This window comes from Lissotriton helveticus, chromosome 1_1 (assembly GCF_964261635.1).
Source record: "Lissotriton helveticus chromosome 1_1, aLisHel1.1, whole genome shotgun sequence".
NCBI lineage: Eukaryota > Metazoa > Chordata > Amphibia > Caudata > Salamandridae > Lissotriton > Lissotriton helveticus.
The window spans coordinates 1,794,450,973-1,794,464,315 of NC_136057.1; the positions used below are offsets into that span (position 1 = coordinate 1,794,450,973).

Here is a 13,343-nt window from a genome sequence, read left to right on the forward strand (position 1 = left end):
TAGGAGCTTTGCCTCACCGAACAGCATCACCTCCGTTTTTGCCACATTGCATTGCAGGAAGTTTGATGCCATCCAGTGAGCCACTGCCTTCATCCCCAAGGAGAAAGAGTTCCTGACCGTGTCCGTAAGATGTTTAAACGGGAAGAGGAGTTGGGTGTCATCCGCGTATGACATAGGGATGAACCCATGGGATCTCATGATGTTTGCCAGGGGTGCCACGTAGATATTAAACAGGGTCGGGCTTAAGCAGGACCCCTGTGGCACCCCCTTTGAGATCCCCAACTCCTCTGACCGATAGGCACCCAAGGTGACGGTCTGGGTGCGGTCGGTCAGGAAACTCCTCACCCATGCCAGAGCTACACCTTCCAGACCGATGTTAACAAGTCTGGTGGTCATGATGTCATGTGACACGGTGTCGAACGCCGCAGACAGATCCAGTAGAACCAGGATGACGGAATAACCCCCATCCTGGTACATACGTAGATCGTCTGCGACTGACAGCAAGGTGGTCTCGGTGCTGTGTCTAGGCCTGAAACCCGACTGAGAGGGATCCAGTCCATGTGTCTCCTCAATAAACCTGGACAGATGTCCATTAACAAACTTCTCCATCATCTTGCCCATAAAGGGAAGGAGAGAGATGGGTCGTAGGTTGGCCAGATCCGTCCAAGGAATGGTGGTATTTTTCCTTAGCGGTCTTACCAATGCCCGTTTCCAATCTCTCGGAACTTCTCCCGTGCTTAATGACAGATTAATCAGTTTCTGGATGTCTGGACCAAGAATATCGGCCAGCATAGGCATGATACGGGCGGGAACAGTATCCTGCGGACTACCGCTCTTAATTATTTTTATAAGGGAAATGACTTCCTCCAAAGAAATAAGGGGGAAGTTTTTTAAACGATTGGCCTGTGTGTTCTGCTGTATACTATTGTGAGGGGGGTTGCTAAGATCAGCCACTTCCATTGATTTAGTGGCCAATATCTTAGCATAGATGATATCAATTTTCTTCATAAAGAAGGATGAGATCCCATCACATAGTTCTTGGGAAGCAATTTCCGCCGTCTCGCATGCTACAGGCTTGGTAAAAGTTTGCAGGATTTGAAAAAGGACTTTAGAGTCCTTCCCAGCCTCTGCAAGTTGCGTCGCAATATGGCTTTTCCGAGCCATCCTTATTGCCTTATGATAGGATCTAAGGGATGTTAAGTAGCATTGTTTATCCTCCGGCTTCCGAGAATGTCTCCACACTTTTTCAAGCTTCCTGGTCTTTTGTTTCATGTGTCTCAGGTCTTCGGAGTACCAGACTTCTTGTCTGGCTGCTTGGCGGGGTTTATACGTTTTAAGTGGTATAATACCATCAATTGCTTCATTGACAGCATTTGCAAAGCGATTGAGCTCAATTGGCATTGTTCCCTCCTGCTCGTTAATTATGGGGGCTTGATAGGCTTCTCGAAAGGTGTCCTGTGTCAATTTGTGCCATGGTCTTCTTTTGGTCGCCAAAGCAGTCGGTACACTTAGTTTACACATGGGCTTAGTGTAAAATTTTAGAATAAAATGATCAGTCCATTCTGTTTGAGTGGGGGATGGGCACATAGTTAAAAATGAGTTGGAGAACACCAAGTCCAATGTATGGCCTGCCTCATGTGTGGGTCCCTGATTCATTTTTTTCAGACCTAAGTGTTCCATATCAGTGAGAAGTGTTCTGGCCTCCATGCATGTCTCCAGTTCACTGTGGAAGTTGAAATCCCCCACTAATAGGAAATTCTGATTGTTTACAATAAATGGAGCCAGAACCTCCATAAGTGCGATTGAAAAATCCACACTCGGGCCTGGGGGTCGATATAAAACCGCACCCCTTCTGTTCTCCCCAGAGGTAGAGCTAAGTTTAAAAATCATTAATTCCATCAGAGGAGTGCTAATTTCCTCCAGTGTAGTGACAATTAGCTCTTCCCTATATACAATTGCTATTCCTCCACCTATTTTATGTGGGCGGTCCAGTCTAGAGATCTTATAGCCCATCGGAATGCCTAAAGTGATGGCTGGGACAGAATGAGGCTTGAGCCAAGTCTCTGTTAAAAAACAGAGATCAGGCTTCTCTGTAGATATCAGGTCCCACACCTGTGAAGCGTGCTTTGATAGTGAACGCACATTACATAACAAATGTTTACTTCCCATAGGAGCGGGATCCTTGACAGTCTTTACTAGGCCGGTATTGGGTGTTGAACAGGGCCTTGCGGGTGGTACCTAGGGGTCATCTTCGACTCATCCCTCTCCATGACGAAGCAAGTCAATGCCGCCTCCTCCTCCTGCTTCAACACCCTCCTCATGCTCCGCAGGATCTACAAGTGGATCCCCGCCCAAACTAGGACTTTCACCCAGACCCTCGTCAGCAGCAGACTGGACTACGGAAACACCCTCCACACAGGAGCCTCGGCCAAACTCCTTTAACGGCTCCAACGCATCCAGAACGCCTCCGCACACCTGATCCTCCACACTTTAATCAGAATCTGGGAGTGATTGGCAGAGAGAAGCTGTTTTGCGTTCCATATCACCCAATGTAATATTAGTGTAGTGTGCTACTGCTAGATCAGTGTAGTAGTGTACTGTGATATTCGAGTAGTGTAAGTGCTGCTCAATATTAGTGTAGTGTAAGTGTTACTGTAATAGTGTAGTGCAAGCGTTGCTGTAATGTTACTGTCTTAGTGGTGTAAGCTTCACTGTAATATTAGTGTTACTGTAATATTAGTGTAGTGTGCTACAGTTAGCTCAGTGCAGTAGTGTGTATTGTGATAGAGTAGTGGAGTGCTGGTGTAATAGTGTGGTGTAAGTGTTACTGTAATAGTGTTACTATAATAGTGTAGTGTGCTACAGTTAGAGCAGTGTAGTAGTGTGTGCTGTGATATATTGGGGTAGGGCAAGTAGTAGTGTAAGTGTTACTGTAATATTAGTGTAGTGTAAGCGTTACTGTAATTTTAGGGTAGCCAGTATCAGAGCCAAGGACACATAGATCTCGACTCCAATCAACGCACGGTAAGTGCATACTGGCCTTTAAACGTTTTCAGATGATACACTTTTGGGGCATTTTCTACGTTTTACAATAGACATCTCCCGCAGTCATGCTTGGGGGCTCTTTTTCATACTGCAGTGTGGGACTTGATGTTAGTAGTTTATGATGGGCCCTGGGAATTAAGGAACAGCAAGAACATCGTAAAATATTTGATTCAATGCCTATGTAGATTCCCCCTTTGACTCATGTACTGAACGGTTACCTTCCTTTCCCTCAAATTGTAAAGCGCTCTGATATCCTTCGGGATCAAGTTTGCGCTATATAAAACGTTATTAAATAAATAAATAATTAAATTGATTGATTGAATGCAGTGGTATACATGCATGAATGGGATTACAAACTGTTCACAGCCCCGCTGCAGTTTGAGACTGAGCTTTGTTGTGCTGACTAGTTGTTTGCTTTAGGCTTATCCCGCTTTTTATCGTCGCAGACCTGTACATCCAGCCTTTTAGCAGGATCAACTGATCACATGCCCCATAAAACTGAATAAAGCTGAAAGCAAGAGAAAAACGAGCACAACACAAACTAAGTAGGAGGACGTGGGGAGGGAGGGAAAGTGAAAGCGCGCCATGCGCGCCCTGTTTTCAAACGTCAGCCCTACGCGGGGACAGGAGATATGCACACGTCCGGAGTGCACATTATCTGTCCGTACGTGTGCCCATCTCCTGTCCCCCTTAGGCAGAGAAACCGATGACAATAGGTCTCGCCAAAGGGACAGCGCATGCGCTGCGTCGCTAGGCGAGACCTAAAAAACTATGGCTAATCTGGACCTAACCACTAGATGGCGGAATAATGCACGGCATGTGAATCCAGAAAATTCTTCAAGCTGCAAAACTAGCCTGATAAGTAACCATTCCGTTTCTTAGATTTTCTTTCATCATTACCTGTTGAGACGTTATTTGATATTTACACTAATTGCCCAGATCTCGACTGGATGTATGGTTGGCCTTGTGTGGTTTGTTTACAACTCTCTGATCCATAAGTATATGCTTGCTGCAAGCATATTTATATGTGGAAGACTGTTTTGGGAAATATAATATATACTTGAATACTAGACCTGCTATATGGTTATTTTTCCTAGATCTGAATGGAGCAAGGACTAGTAGGAAAACATGTGCCTGTTGGCTCAACAGTTGCTTTGAGCTGGTTCTAAGTGGAAGGCATATTTTCCTTTTCATTGTGCCCTTACGTTTTTGGTCTTTTCTTGTAATGGCAGGACTTGAAGGGTTTGGACTGCCTTATAACTGGTGTGTTCTCCTTTCTTCACAGTGGCACACTGCGCATCCTCCCGGCAGATCATCTCACATTGGAAGAACTGCACGCGGCACGACTGCCCTGTGTGCCTGCCATTGAAGAATGCCGGTGACAAGCGCAACCAGCAATGTAAGACTACAGAGTACTGTGAGCAGTGCATAGGTATCCCTTACACCTGCACAAGGTTGAGACTGCATTGGTGGTGTTTGATGGGGGAAGGGTGGGCAGTGTCATTCAGACTGACATCAAGATAGTGCGGAGACAGAGACTGCCTAACGGCAAAGTCTCTGGCATCTTTGCTACCTGAAAGTAAGGGTATCCATACCTCTTGAAGGTAAGGTCTGGGACATCTGTTTGCTTATTGGGGAGGGCTACAACATTGTAAAACTTGCTTATTTAAGGGATAGGTTTGCCATACTATTTGCTGGGGAGTACATGTATCACTGTGCAACTGGAGTATTATGGAGCCATCTTTAATATTTGCTGAGTTAGGGAAACTGCGTCTGTACTGCCTCTGTCACAATTGTGGGTATTTTTACCAACTTCAAGGAAATTTTGAGGGCATCATTATGGTTGGCTTAGTAGGACAGTGGTCTTCTCCATACTGAAGTGGGTTTGGGCAGCCGCACTTCTTGCTCCTGATTTTCTGTTACAGGGCGACTTTGCTCAATGTAGTGTCTGTATGACAGCATGTCTTAAGTGGCTTGGACCCATATTCTTTCTGTTGCAGCATGAAACTTACCTGTGCATAAGAAAATTCGACACCAACCTATTTCCTGATGTGTTACCCGTTTCTCATTTGTAGCTTTACTAGTGGGAGCAGCTGTCGGCCTGGGCAATGCCAGCTCTGTGGGTGTAGGACCGCCCAATGCTCAGACTATAAACACTACTAGCCAGATCGACCCCAGCTCGATCGAGAGGGCGTATGCAGCACTGGGACTAACCTACCATGGGAGCCAAATGCAGACGCAGCCTCCAGCTCAGGTTAAGGGCCAGCCTACTGGGTTGTCACCTCAAGGAATGCGATCCATGAACACCATGGGTGAGTCCATCTTGGGGCGTCTTCGCTTGTTTTGTTCCCTCTGAACCGCAATCCTTCCTGCTTCAGAGCTTTAGAATTCTTGTCAAGTTCAACAGGGTTTGGATGTATTCTTTTGTAAGATGTCTGTATAGTATTAGTAAGTTGGTGTTTTCTATCTGGAAGTATTTGCTTGGCTTGCATTTTAGAACTTTTTATTGCTTCTCTTTCCATGAGCAGGTGGCAATCCCCTGGGTGTCAACGGCGGTGTAGGGGGTCCAGCTTCCAGCCTAATGCCTGACGCCATGCTACACTCAGCGATGAATTCCCAAAAGTAAGACTGTTTATCTGGATTTTCCTTCATGCAGATGGTGTTCTGTCATTTATTACAGTGACTTATGGCAGTTGGTGCTTGATGTGCATGTACAACAATAGGGTGTAATACTGGAGATATTATGCTTTTGCCCGCTCAGGAAGTGTTAACTTTGCTGTAAGATGAGGCTATATGGCAAGTTAGGGCATCGCAAGAAAAATACCTACTCAGTGTAGTGTTGTAAATAAGCTATTTTCCTACTATTCAGTGTAGTATATGTTGCATGGTTCTGGCATGGGCTGTCATTGACAAGGTTCATTTGTAAGTTAAGGTTGTCCTTTCAAGTTAAATTGTTTCCCCTTCAGTGCATCCTGGATCAGCTTTTGTAATGTGCTATATGTTTCTCCTTTGTGCTCAATAAGCTTTCCAGTGCTTTAGAGTGCTTGTTTGGGCCACCAAGTAAGACCTAATACTTTGGATTAAAGCAATTCATGCTTTTTTAAATCTATTCCAGAAATACAATTAAGGGATCATGCTGAGCTTGAACAGAGACTTGTTTAAAACCTGTTTACCTTGTACTGCACTAGTCCACGCCGTCACCATTCTTTGTTGGTGATCTGTTACCACATGTTGGCTACTACAATTACTCTAACAGTCAATGAAGATAACTTGACTGTTGTAATCCGTCTATTACGAGCACCTACCCACCATCCCAACTGACTACATCCTTGGGAAAGGAGCCTGGCTTTCCTTGAACTGATTGATGTGCATAGGCTTGGGTGCTGTGCCTCCTCGGACACCCCCCCCCCCTTTCTTCTAACTTCGGTTGTATTTATACTGTGTAGTAGCACTAGTGTTACTTTGGTTTACTGCTAGAGAGTCACATGTCGCTAATGAGTAGATTAGCCCTGGGTGTATGGGGTTACTTATATTCACCTCCTGTCCATCTCTTCCCTCCCTTAAAGCCCAATCATGACTGAGAGTGCAGGAGTGGGCAATCTTGGTTCAATGCCCACTGCAGCTCCCCCATCAAGCACTGGGGTTCGCAAGCAATGGCATGAAGACATCACACAGGACCTGCGCAATCACCTTGTTCATAAACTGTAAGTAGCATATACATTGGATGAACAGCATGTTGGTAAATACTGTGAGGATATTGAAGCTACCTGGTGAAGAATGAATAGGAAGCCATATTATTGGCATGCTTGAGGATTAGTTGATTTGTGAGGAATGGGCTTGGCTTCTTGTGTTACCTAGTTTGTCTCTGCAGGGACAACTTGTATGGCATCTTGACCGGTTTGCAAAGATTGGCTGGATCACACATACCATCAACTAGCTTAGACCTGCAAGTAGAAGGCATGCCATTTGTTGAATTGTGTGTACTTGAAATATGTTGGGCTGTTTGCCTTTTTCTGGTGCCCAAGTGTTTTGCTGGTGTCAAAGTGTTTTGCAGCGTGAATCTTTCTGGATTCACTATGCTGTGCATTATTCCGCGGTCTAGTGGTTGGGTCCGGAATCGTAGTCTTTTCTTTCTTTTTTTTTTCGTAGCCCAGGTGGGTGTCTCTGGTGTGCTTCCTTATGATGTCACCACGCTTCCTGCGGAAGCTCCCACCTTTGGGCACCATCTTCAGATTCTTTTTTCCGCTGTTGGGTCTGGATCGTCACCGAGAGGCTCCAGAGTTTTTGTAGCAAAGAAGAGGAAAAAGACAAATTCTACACGGAAATGATTGGATAAGACACCGAGGAACTAGATCACTGAGCCGGGACGACAAAGATGGAGGAGAACTTTGTCGTCCAACGGAGAATGCGCACACAGGGGGCCCCCTGAGCGCAGGAATGGACAAAACACCTTTTAAATTCTGCCGTAACTGCCACCGCAAATAAGTGTAGAAGGACAAGCACCCGGTCTGCAACCTCTGCCTACCGGTCGACCACGAGAGCAAGGATTGTAACGCCTGCTCTGTCTTCACCCCGAAGACACTCTGGGTTAGAGAGACGGAGAAGAGCCAACTACACCATGCAAGGCAAAGGCCAACCTCCGTCGCTTCGGGCCTGGGCCTCTGCGGCGAGGAGGAGGACAACATTGCAGAGGGACCAGATGACTAAACGGTCATAGAAACCAATCAGAAAACATCTAAAGAGGTAGGAGAGACGTCAACCCCTAAACCCCCGACAGACTCTCAAACACAGAGTAAGTCCACGAAGGGAGCACCGGCGCCGAAAATCTCGACGGCCGCTGCTGCATCCAAGGACAAACAGCCCAGCGGATCCTTTGAAAAGGACTCCCAGACAGTGAAAACGGCAAAGTCGTTAAAGCTCGTCCCCGAAAAGGACCGCTTGACTTCGAAGGAGAAGGACCCGAAGACCGATTCGACGACGGCGCCGAAGAGATCGGCTGAAACACTCGACGCCGAACAGGCAGCCGAAATGGAGAGAAAGAAGAGAAGGCTCGAGGCTGAAATGGATAACATCCTGCAAAGGAAGAGAAATTTTCTCATACCCCACGCCAGATTGAGGATGAGACCGTTACAGCAAGATCTCAAGGACAAATGAGATCAACCCTCTGGTCAGTGGAATGACAGGATTCTCCTCTCTCCTGCAGCAAAGAAGTCCATTCTCTGGTTGCTGCAACCACAGATTCTTCTTGTGGGAGTACCTTTTCACCAACCTCTGCCAGAACAATCCCTGATCACGGATGAGTCTCTTCAGGGCTGGGGAGTGCATCTGGGTCATCTACAAACTCAGGGCAGATGGACCATCAGGGAACAGATGTATCGCATCAATATGCCGGAACTGCGGGCGGTTCATTTAGCCATCAAGGCTTTTCAGCCGTCAATTCAGTCCGGATCGATTCTAGTACAAACGGACAATACAATCACCATGTATTACTTGAACAAACAAGGTGGAACACGCTCTTGCCCTCTGTCTCTCGAATCCCAGGCTATCTGGCTCTGGCTGCTAGCCAGGAACCTATCGATCACAGCAGACCATCTGCTGGGAGAGCAGAACATGCGAGCAGACGCCCTCAGTCGTCACTTCCAAGAGCAAGAAGACTGGGTGCTCAACGACGAAGTGGTGGCAAACATCTTTCATCAATGGGTTCATCCTTTCATCGACCTCTTTGCCATCGATCAAAACAGAAAATGCCACACCTTCGCATCCAGGTTTTACCGACCAGGAACGAGGGGGAATGCTCTTTTGATAGATTGGTCAGGGACGTTTGCATACGCCTTTCCACCCCTCCCTCTCATTCCGAAGGTGTTGGCCAAACTTCTGCGATCCAGAATGAAGATGATACTCATAGCACCAGACTGGCCTCGCCAATGGTGGTATCCGGACCTGTTGCAACTCTCGGTTTGCCTGCATCGGACACTTCCGTGCTGGCCAGACCTTCTCACCAAAATGGGAGGGAAGATTCTGCACCCCAGCCTTCCCTCGCTCAGCTTGACAGCATGGCTCCTGAAGTCCTGCAGTTCGGGCATTTGAACCTCCCTCAAGACTGCATGGACATTTTACGGGTGTCAGACCTTCCACAAGAACCTCATAATCTCTTAAGTGGAAAAGGTTTTACTTGTGGTGTATCTGTGATGGTTGGAGTCCAATTAACGGGCAAGAGGAGGTAATCTTGCCGTATTTGCTCTACTTGGCCAAATTTGGTTTTAAATATTCTTCCATTAAAGTGCATTTGGCAGCTATCACAGCATATCGTAAATCACCTAACCGACCTTCTTTCATTCAGCTTCAGGTGGTCAAGGACTTGCAGGGGTTGAAAAAGCTTTATCCCCCTGTTCGACCTCCTTCTCCTCCTAGGGAGTTGAATCTAGTCTTGTCTAAATTGATGGGACCTCCATTTGAACCCATTCATAAGGCTGCATTACAACACCTTTCTTGTAAAGTAGCCTTTATAGTAGCAATTACATCAGCACGCAGAGTGAGTGAAATACAAGCACTCTGTTCTAAAGAACCCTATTGGGTTTTCCACCATAATAGGGTGGTTCTGCAAACTCACCCTTCCTTCCTACCCAAGGTTGTGTTGGAGTTCCATGTTAATCAGACGATTTCTCTACCCTCTTTCTTTCCCAATCCTACCACACCAGCGGAAAGGTCTCTTCATTCGCTAGACCTCGAGGGTTCTCAAGTTCTATTTGGATGCAACGAAATCCATTAGAAAAGCTGATCAATTGTTTGTAAACTATGGCTGTTAGAAAAGGCCTCCCAACTTCTAAAAGATCCATTTCAAGATGGATAGTATCTTGCATAAAGGTGGCCTATCAAATAACAAATTGGCCTCTGTTTGCCTCCCCTAGGGGTCATTTTACTAGGGGCAAGGCTGCTACAGTTGCATTTCTGCACAATGTACCGATGGCTGAGATTTGCAAGGCTGCAACTTGGAAGTCGATACATAGGTTTACCAGACATTACTGTCTGGATTCGGACTCCAGAGCAGATACCCAAGTGGGCTAGGCCTCCTTGAGGAATCTGTTTCAATGGTAACCTATTGGAGTCTGTGTAGGCCTTATGGCTGCTATGTATCTTGATGGTAATCTGTTTACTTGCCCGCAGGATGAGGGGATGGGCTTGCTATTCTATTCATGTGCTTATGACTATTGATGAGATCCCCTGGAAGAGAAGAATACGTTACTTACCTTCCAGGGGTATCCTCATCAAAGTCATAAGCAACCCACCCGCCTCCTCGAGCAAGTGAACATGATACATACATTTCTGTAAAATGGTCTGCGGATATCTGCAAAGAACTGACCTAACTGACACCCCTGAGGCATGATGGGAAGCTAGGAGTCATGGCTGCCTTAAAGGCACGGTGCCAGTTTATCTGAGTGTTTATATGGGTTAGCTTTTCAGCTTTCTACACTGTTTCTTCAATGCAGCCTACGTGCTGGCAATGTTTTTTCATTATTCCTCGCAGGATTGTGTTTTCTGCTGTATATTAAAGCAGTTTTCTAAGACTTTCTTTCTCCCTGCTTTATTGGAATATGTTTATGTATATGAGAATTCCTTGCAACATTGCTCAGCATGTCTATGGGAGGCTGCATTGTGTGTGTGTGTGAGTATATATATATATATATATATATATATATATATATATATATATGTTCGAGGCATATGGGCTGCAGATGGTACATTTATGAATAGATCGCCATCTGGTGTTGGGCTCGGATGATTGCACTTGTTTTTCTTCTGGAGAAGTCTTTGTCGTCATAGATGACTCCTCCTCTTGGTGTTAGTGCGCATGGGCATCGGCTCCATCCTTAGATTGTTTTTTTCCGCCATCGGGTTCGGATGAGGATCGAAGCACTCCGGACCGACTTCGATAAAGAAGGTTATATTCGGCGCGTAACCCTTTCCAATTCGACGGTATTGTTATCGAACGCGACTTCACTTCCATACCGACGCGTTTCGAAGGACGACGACTACGAGAAACTCGAAGTAGTCCAGCCAGGGGTCCATGGAAAGGACTCCATTCAAAAAATGTCCAACGTGTGGTGCTAAGTTCCCACACAAGGACCTACACGAGGTGTGCAACCTCTGCTTGTCCCCTGAACACGAATCCAGGGACTGCGAGGCCTGTGCAGCGTTCTCTTCAAAATCAACGATTAGAAACCGTCGAGCCCGAAGACACGAGGTATCGAGAATGCAGTCACAAGCAATCCCGGAGCTGTTCGAGGACCAGCACCCAGAAGAGGAGGAAGAAGAGGCCGGCGAGGCGGGGTCTGAAGTGGACGAGTCCGACGTCGAGGAAATCGACGTCCAACAAACCGTGAGTGACGACGTCCCTTTACCAAAGAACAGACCCCGCACGGTGTCGACCCCGCCCTCGAGCCCGGTCAGACAACCGAAAAAAGTTTCCGACGCCCCGCCTTCGAGCCCGGCAACGAAACCGAAACACTCGGTCTCCCATCATGGTGGTTCCGATAAACGAACCACATCGACACCGAAGCTCCAAGTCAAGGAAAGCTCGAAGTCGAAGCAGTCCATGTCGACACCGAAACACGTTTCGACGTCGAAAACACCCTCGACACCGGGGACATCTTCGATACCGAAGACATCGGATCCGAATAAAATCTCGGTGCCGAAAATACAAATGGACAGTCAGAAGAAAAAACACCTTTCGGAACCGAAAACTGCGGTACCGACACAGGAATACAAGACCGATCCTAAACAAAAGACTCTGTTTATTGATCCAAAAACTGGCAAGGTAGTCACAGAACTACCTAAAAAGAGGAAGAATGAACATTCGGACGACAAAACTCATCCGAAGAAGAGAACAATGGGGACAAATACAACTCCTCCCCCTTCTCCAAAACCTAGACACGCACCATCTTCTCCTCTTCCTCACAATAGACCAAATATTCCTCCCACACGACCATCTACACCTACAACAGATGTAGAGAGTGACACAGGGGAGGGGGAACATCCTGGGGATGATGAAGACACAATCCCAGAGGAGGCAGACCCATGGGAAGAGTACAATGTAGGGTCAGATAACGATAACGACCCTGAAATGTATCCTTCAAAACCTTCACCTCCTGATGATAATACTGGTTTTGCGCAACTCATTAATAGAGCAGCAACATATCACAAGGTAGAACTACATGCAGAACCTCAAAAAGAGGATTTCTTATTAGAAACACTACCTACTGCACAAAGAACATCAGGAACACTACCAATGCTTAAGGGCCTTCTCAGTCATACATCAGAGATATTCAAAGACCCAGTGAGGGCTAGGGTACTGAACCCAAGAATCGATAAGAAATATAGGGCCGCTCCAAAAGACCCAATATACATTAAAGGGCAAATTCCTCTAGACTCACTAGTGGTCACAAACGCTCGTAAGAGAGCAAACTCTTTATCTACAGGAGAAGCTCCACCTCCTGACAAAGAGTCTAAGCTAATAGATGCCTCTGGCAAGAGAGTAGCATCTCAAGCGGCAAACAGCTGGCTCATAGCTAATACGCAAGCACTACTTGCAAGGTATGACAGAGCGCATTATGATGAATTAGAAAAACTCATCACACATCTCCCTAAAGAACATCAAAAGAGGGCAGATCAACTCATACAAGAAGGGAAGTTAATTACTAACACTTACATAAAGTGCGCCCTAGACGCGGCAGACACTGCAGCAAGATCTACAAACACAAGCATCATGTTAAGGAGACATGCATGGCTCAGGGTATCAGGGTTCAAACAAGAGGTACAAACATCGTTACTGAACCAACCTTTTGATGGGAAAACACTTTTCGGCACAGGGACAGATGAGGCCTTAGAAAAAATGAAAAAGGATACGGAAACGGCTAAATCAATGGGAGCATTGCAACAGCCGACACAAAGAGGTTCCTTTCGTAGGTCCACCTATAGAGGAGGATCCAAAAATACAGGTACAAGCCAGCAACAAACCTCTTTTACACCTACATCACCCAGAGGTAATTCTAGAGGTAGTTACAGAGGTAACAACAACAAGGGTAGAGGTCGCGGAAACAACAACAACCGCAACTCTCCAACCCCAAAGCAGTGACTTCATACAGCTCCCCCCAGACCATATAACACCGGTCGGGGGACGCCTATCACAGTTCCTACCTGTCTGGGAAAACATCACATCAGACAGGTGGGTGAGACAAATTATCCAACATGGTTATTGCCTGGAACTCACATCTACCCCACCAAACATCCCCCCCAAACAG

General features: G+C 46.4%; 1 protein-coding gene across 7 annotated transcripts in view; it reads left to right on the plus strand.

Moving 5' to 3' along the window:
• EP300 (EP300 lysine acetyltransferase) overlaps nucleotides 1–13,343 on the plus strand; it is a 561,889-nt gene that overhangs the window by 190,669 nt on the left and 357,877 nt on the right. For all 7 annotated transcript variants that reach the window (XM_078640667.1, XM_078640674.1, XM_078640679.1 and 4 more), the window contains exons 5-8: nucleotides 4,331–4,444; nucleotides 5,121–5,357; nucleotides 5,574–5,667; nucleotides 6,612–6,749. In XM_078640667.1, the coding sequence (XP_078496793.1) occupies nucleotides 4,331–4,444; nucleotides 5,121–5,357; nucleotides 5,574–5,667; nucleotides 6,612–6,749 (583 nt within the window). The remainder of the gene's footprint in view (nucleotides 1–4,330; nucleotides 4,445–5,120; nucleotides 5,358–5,573; nucleotides 5,668–6,611; nucleotides 6,750–13,343) is intronic.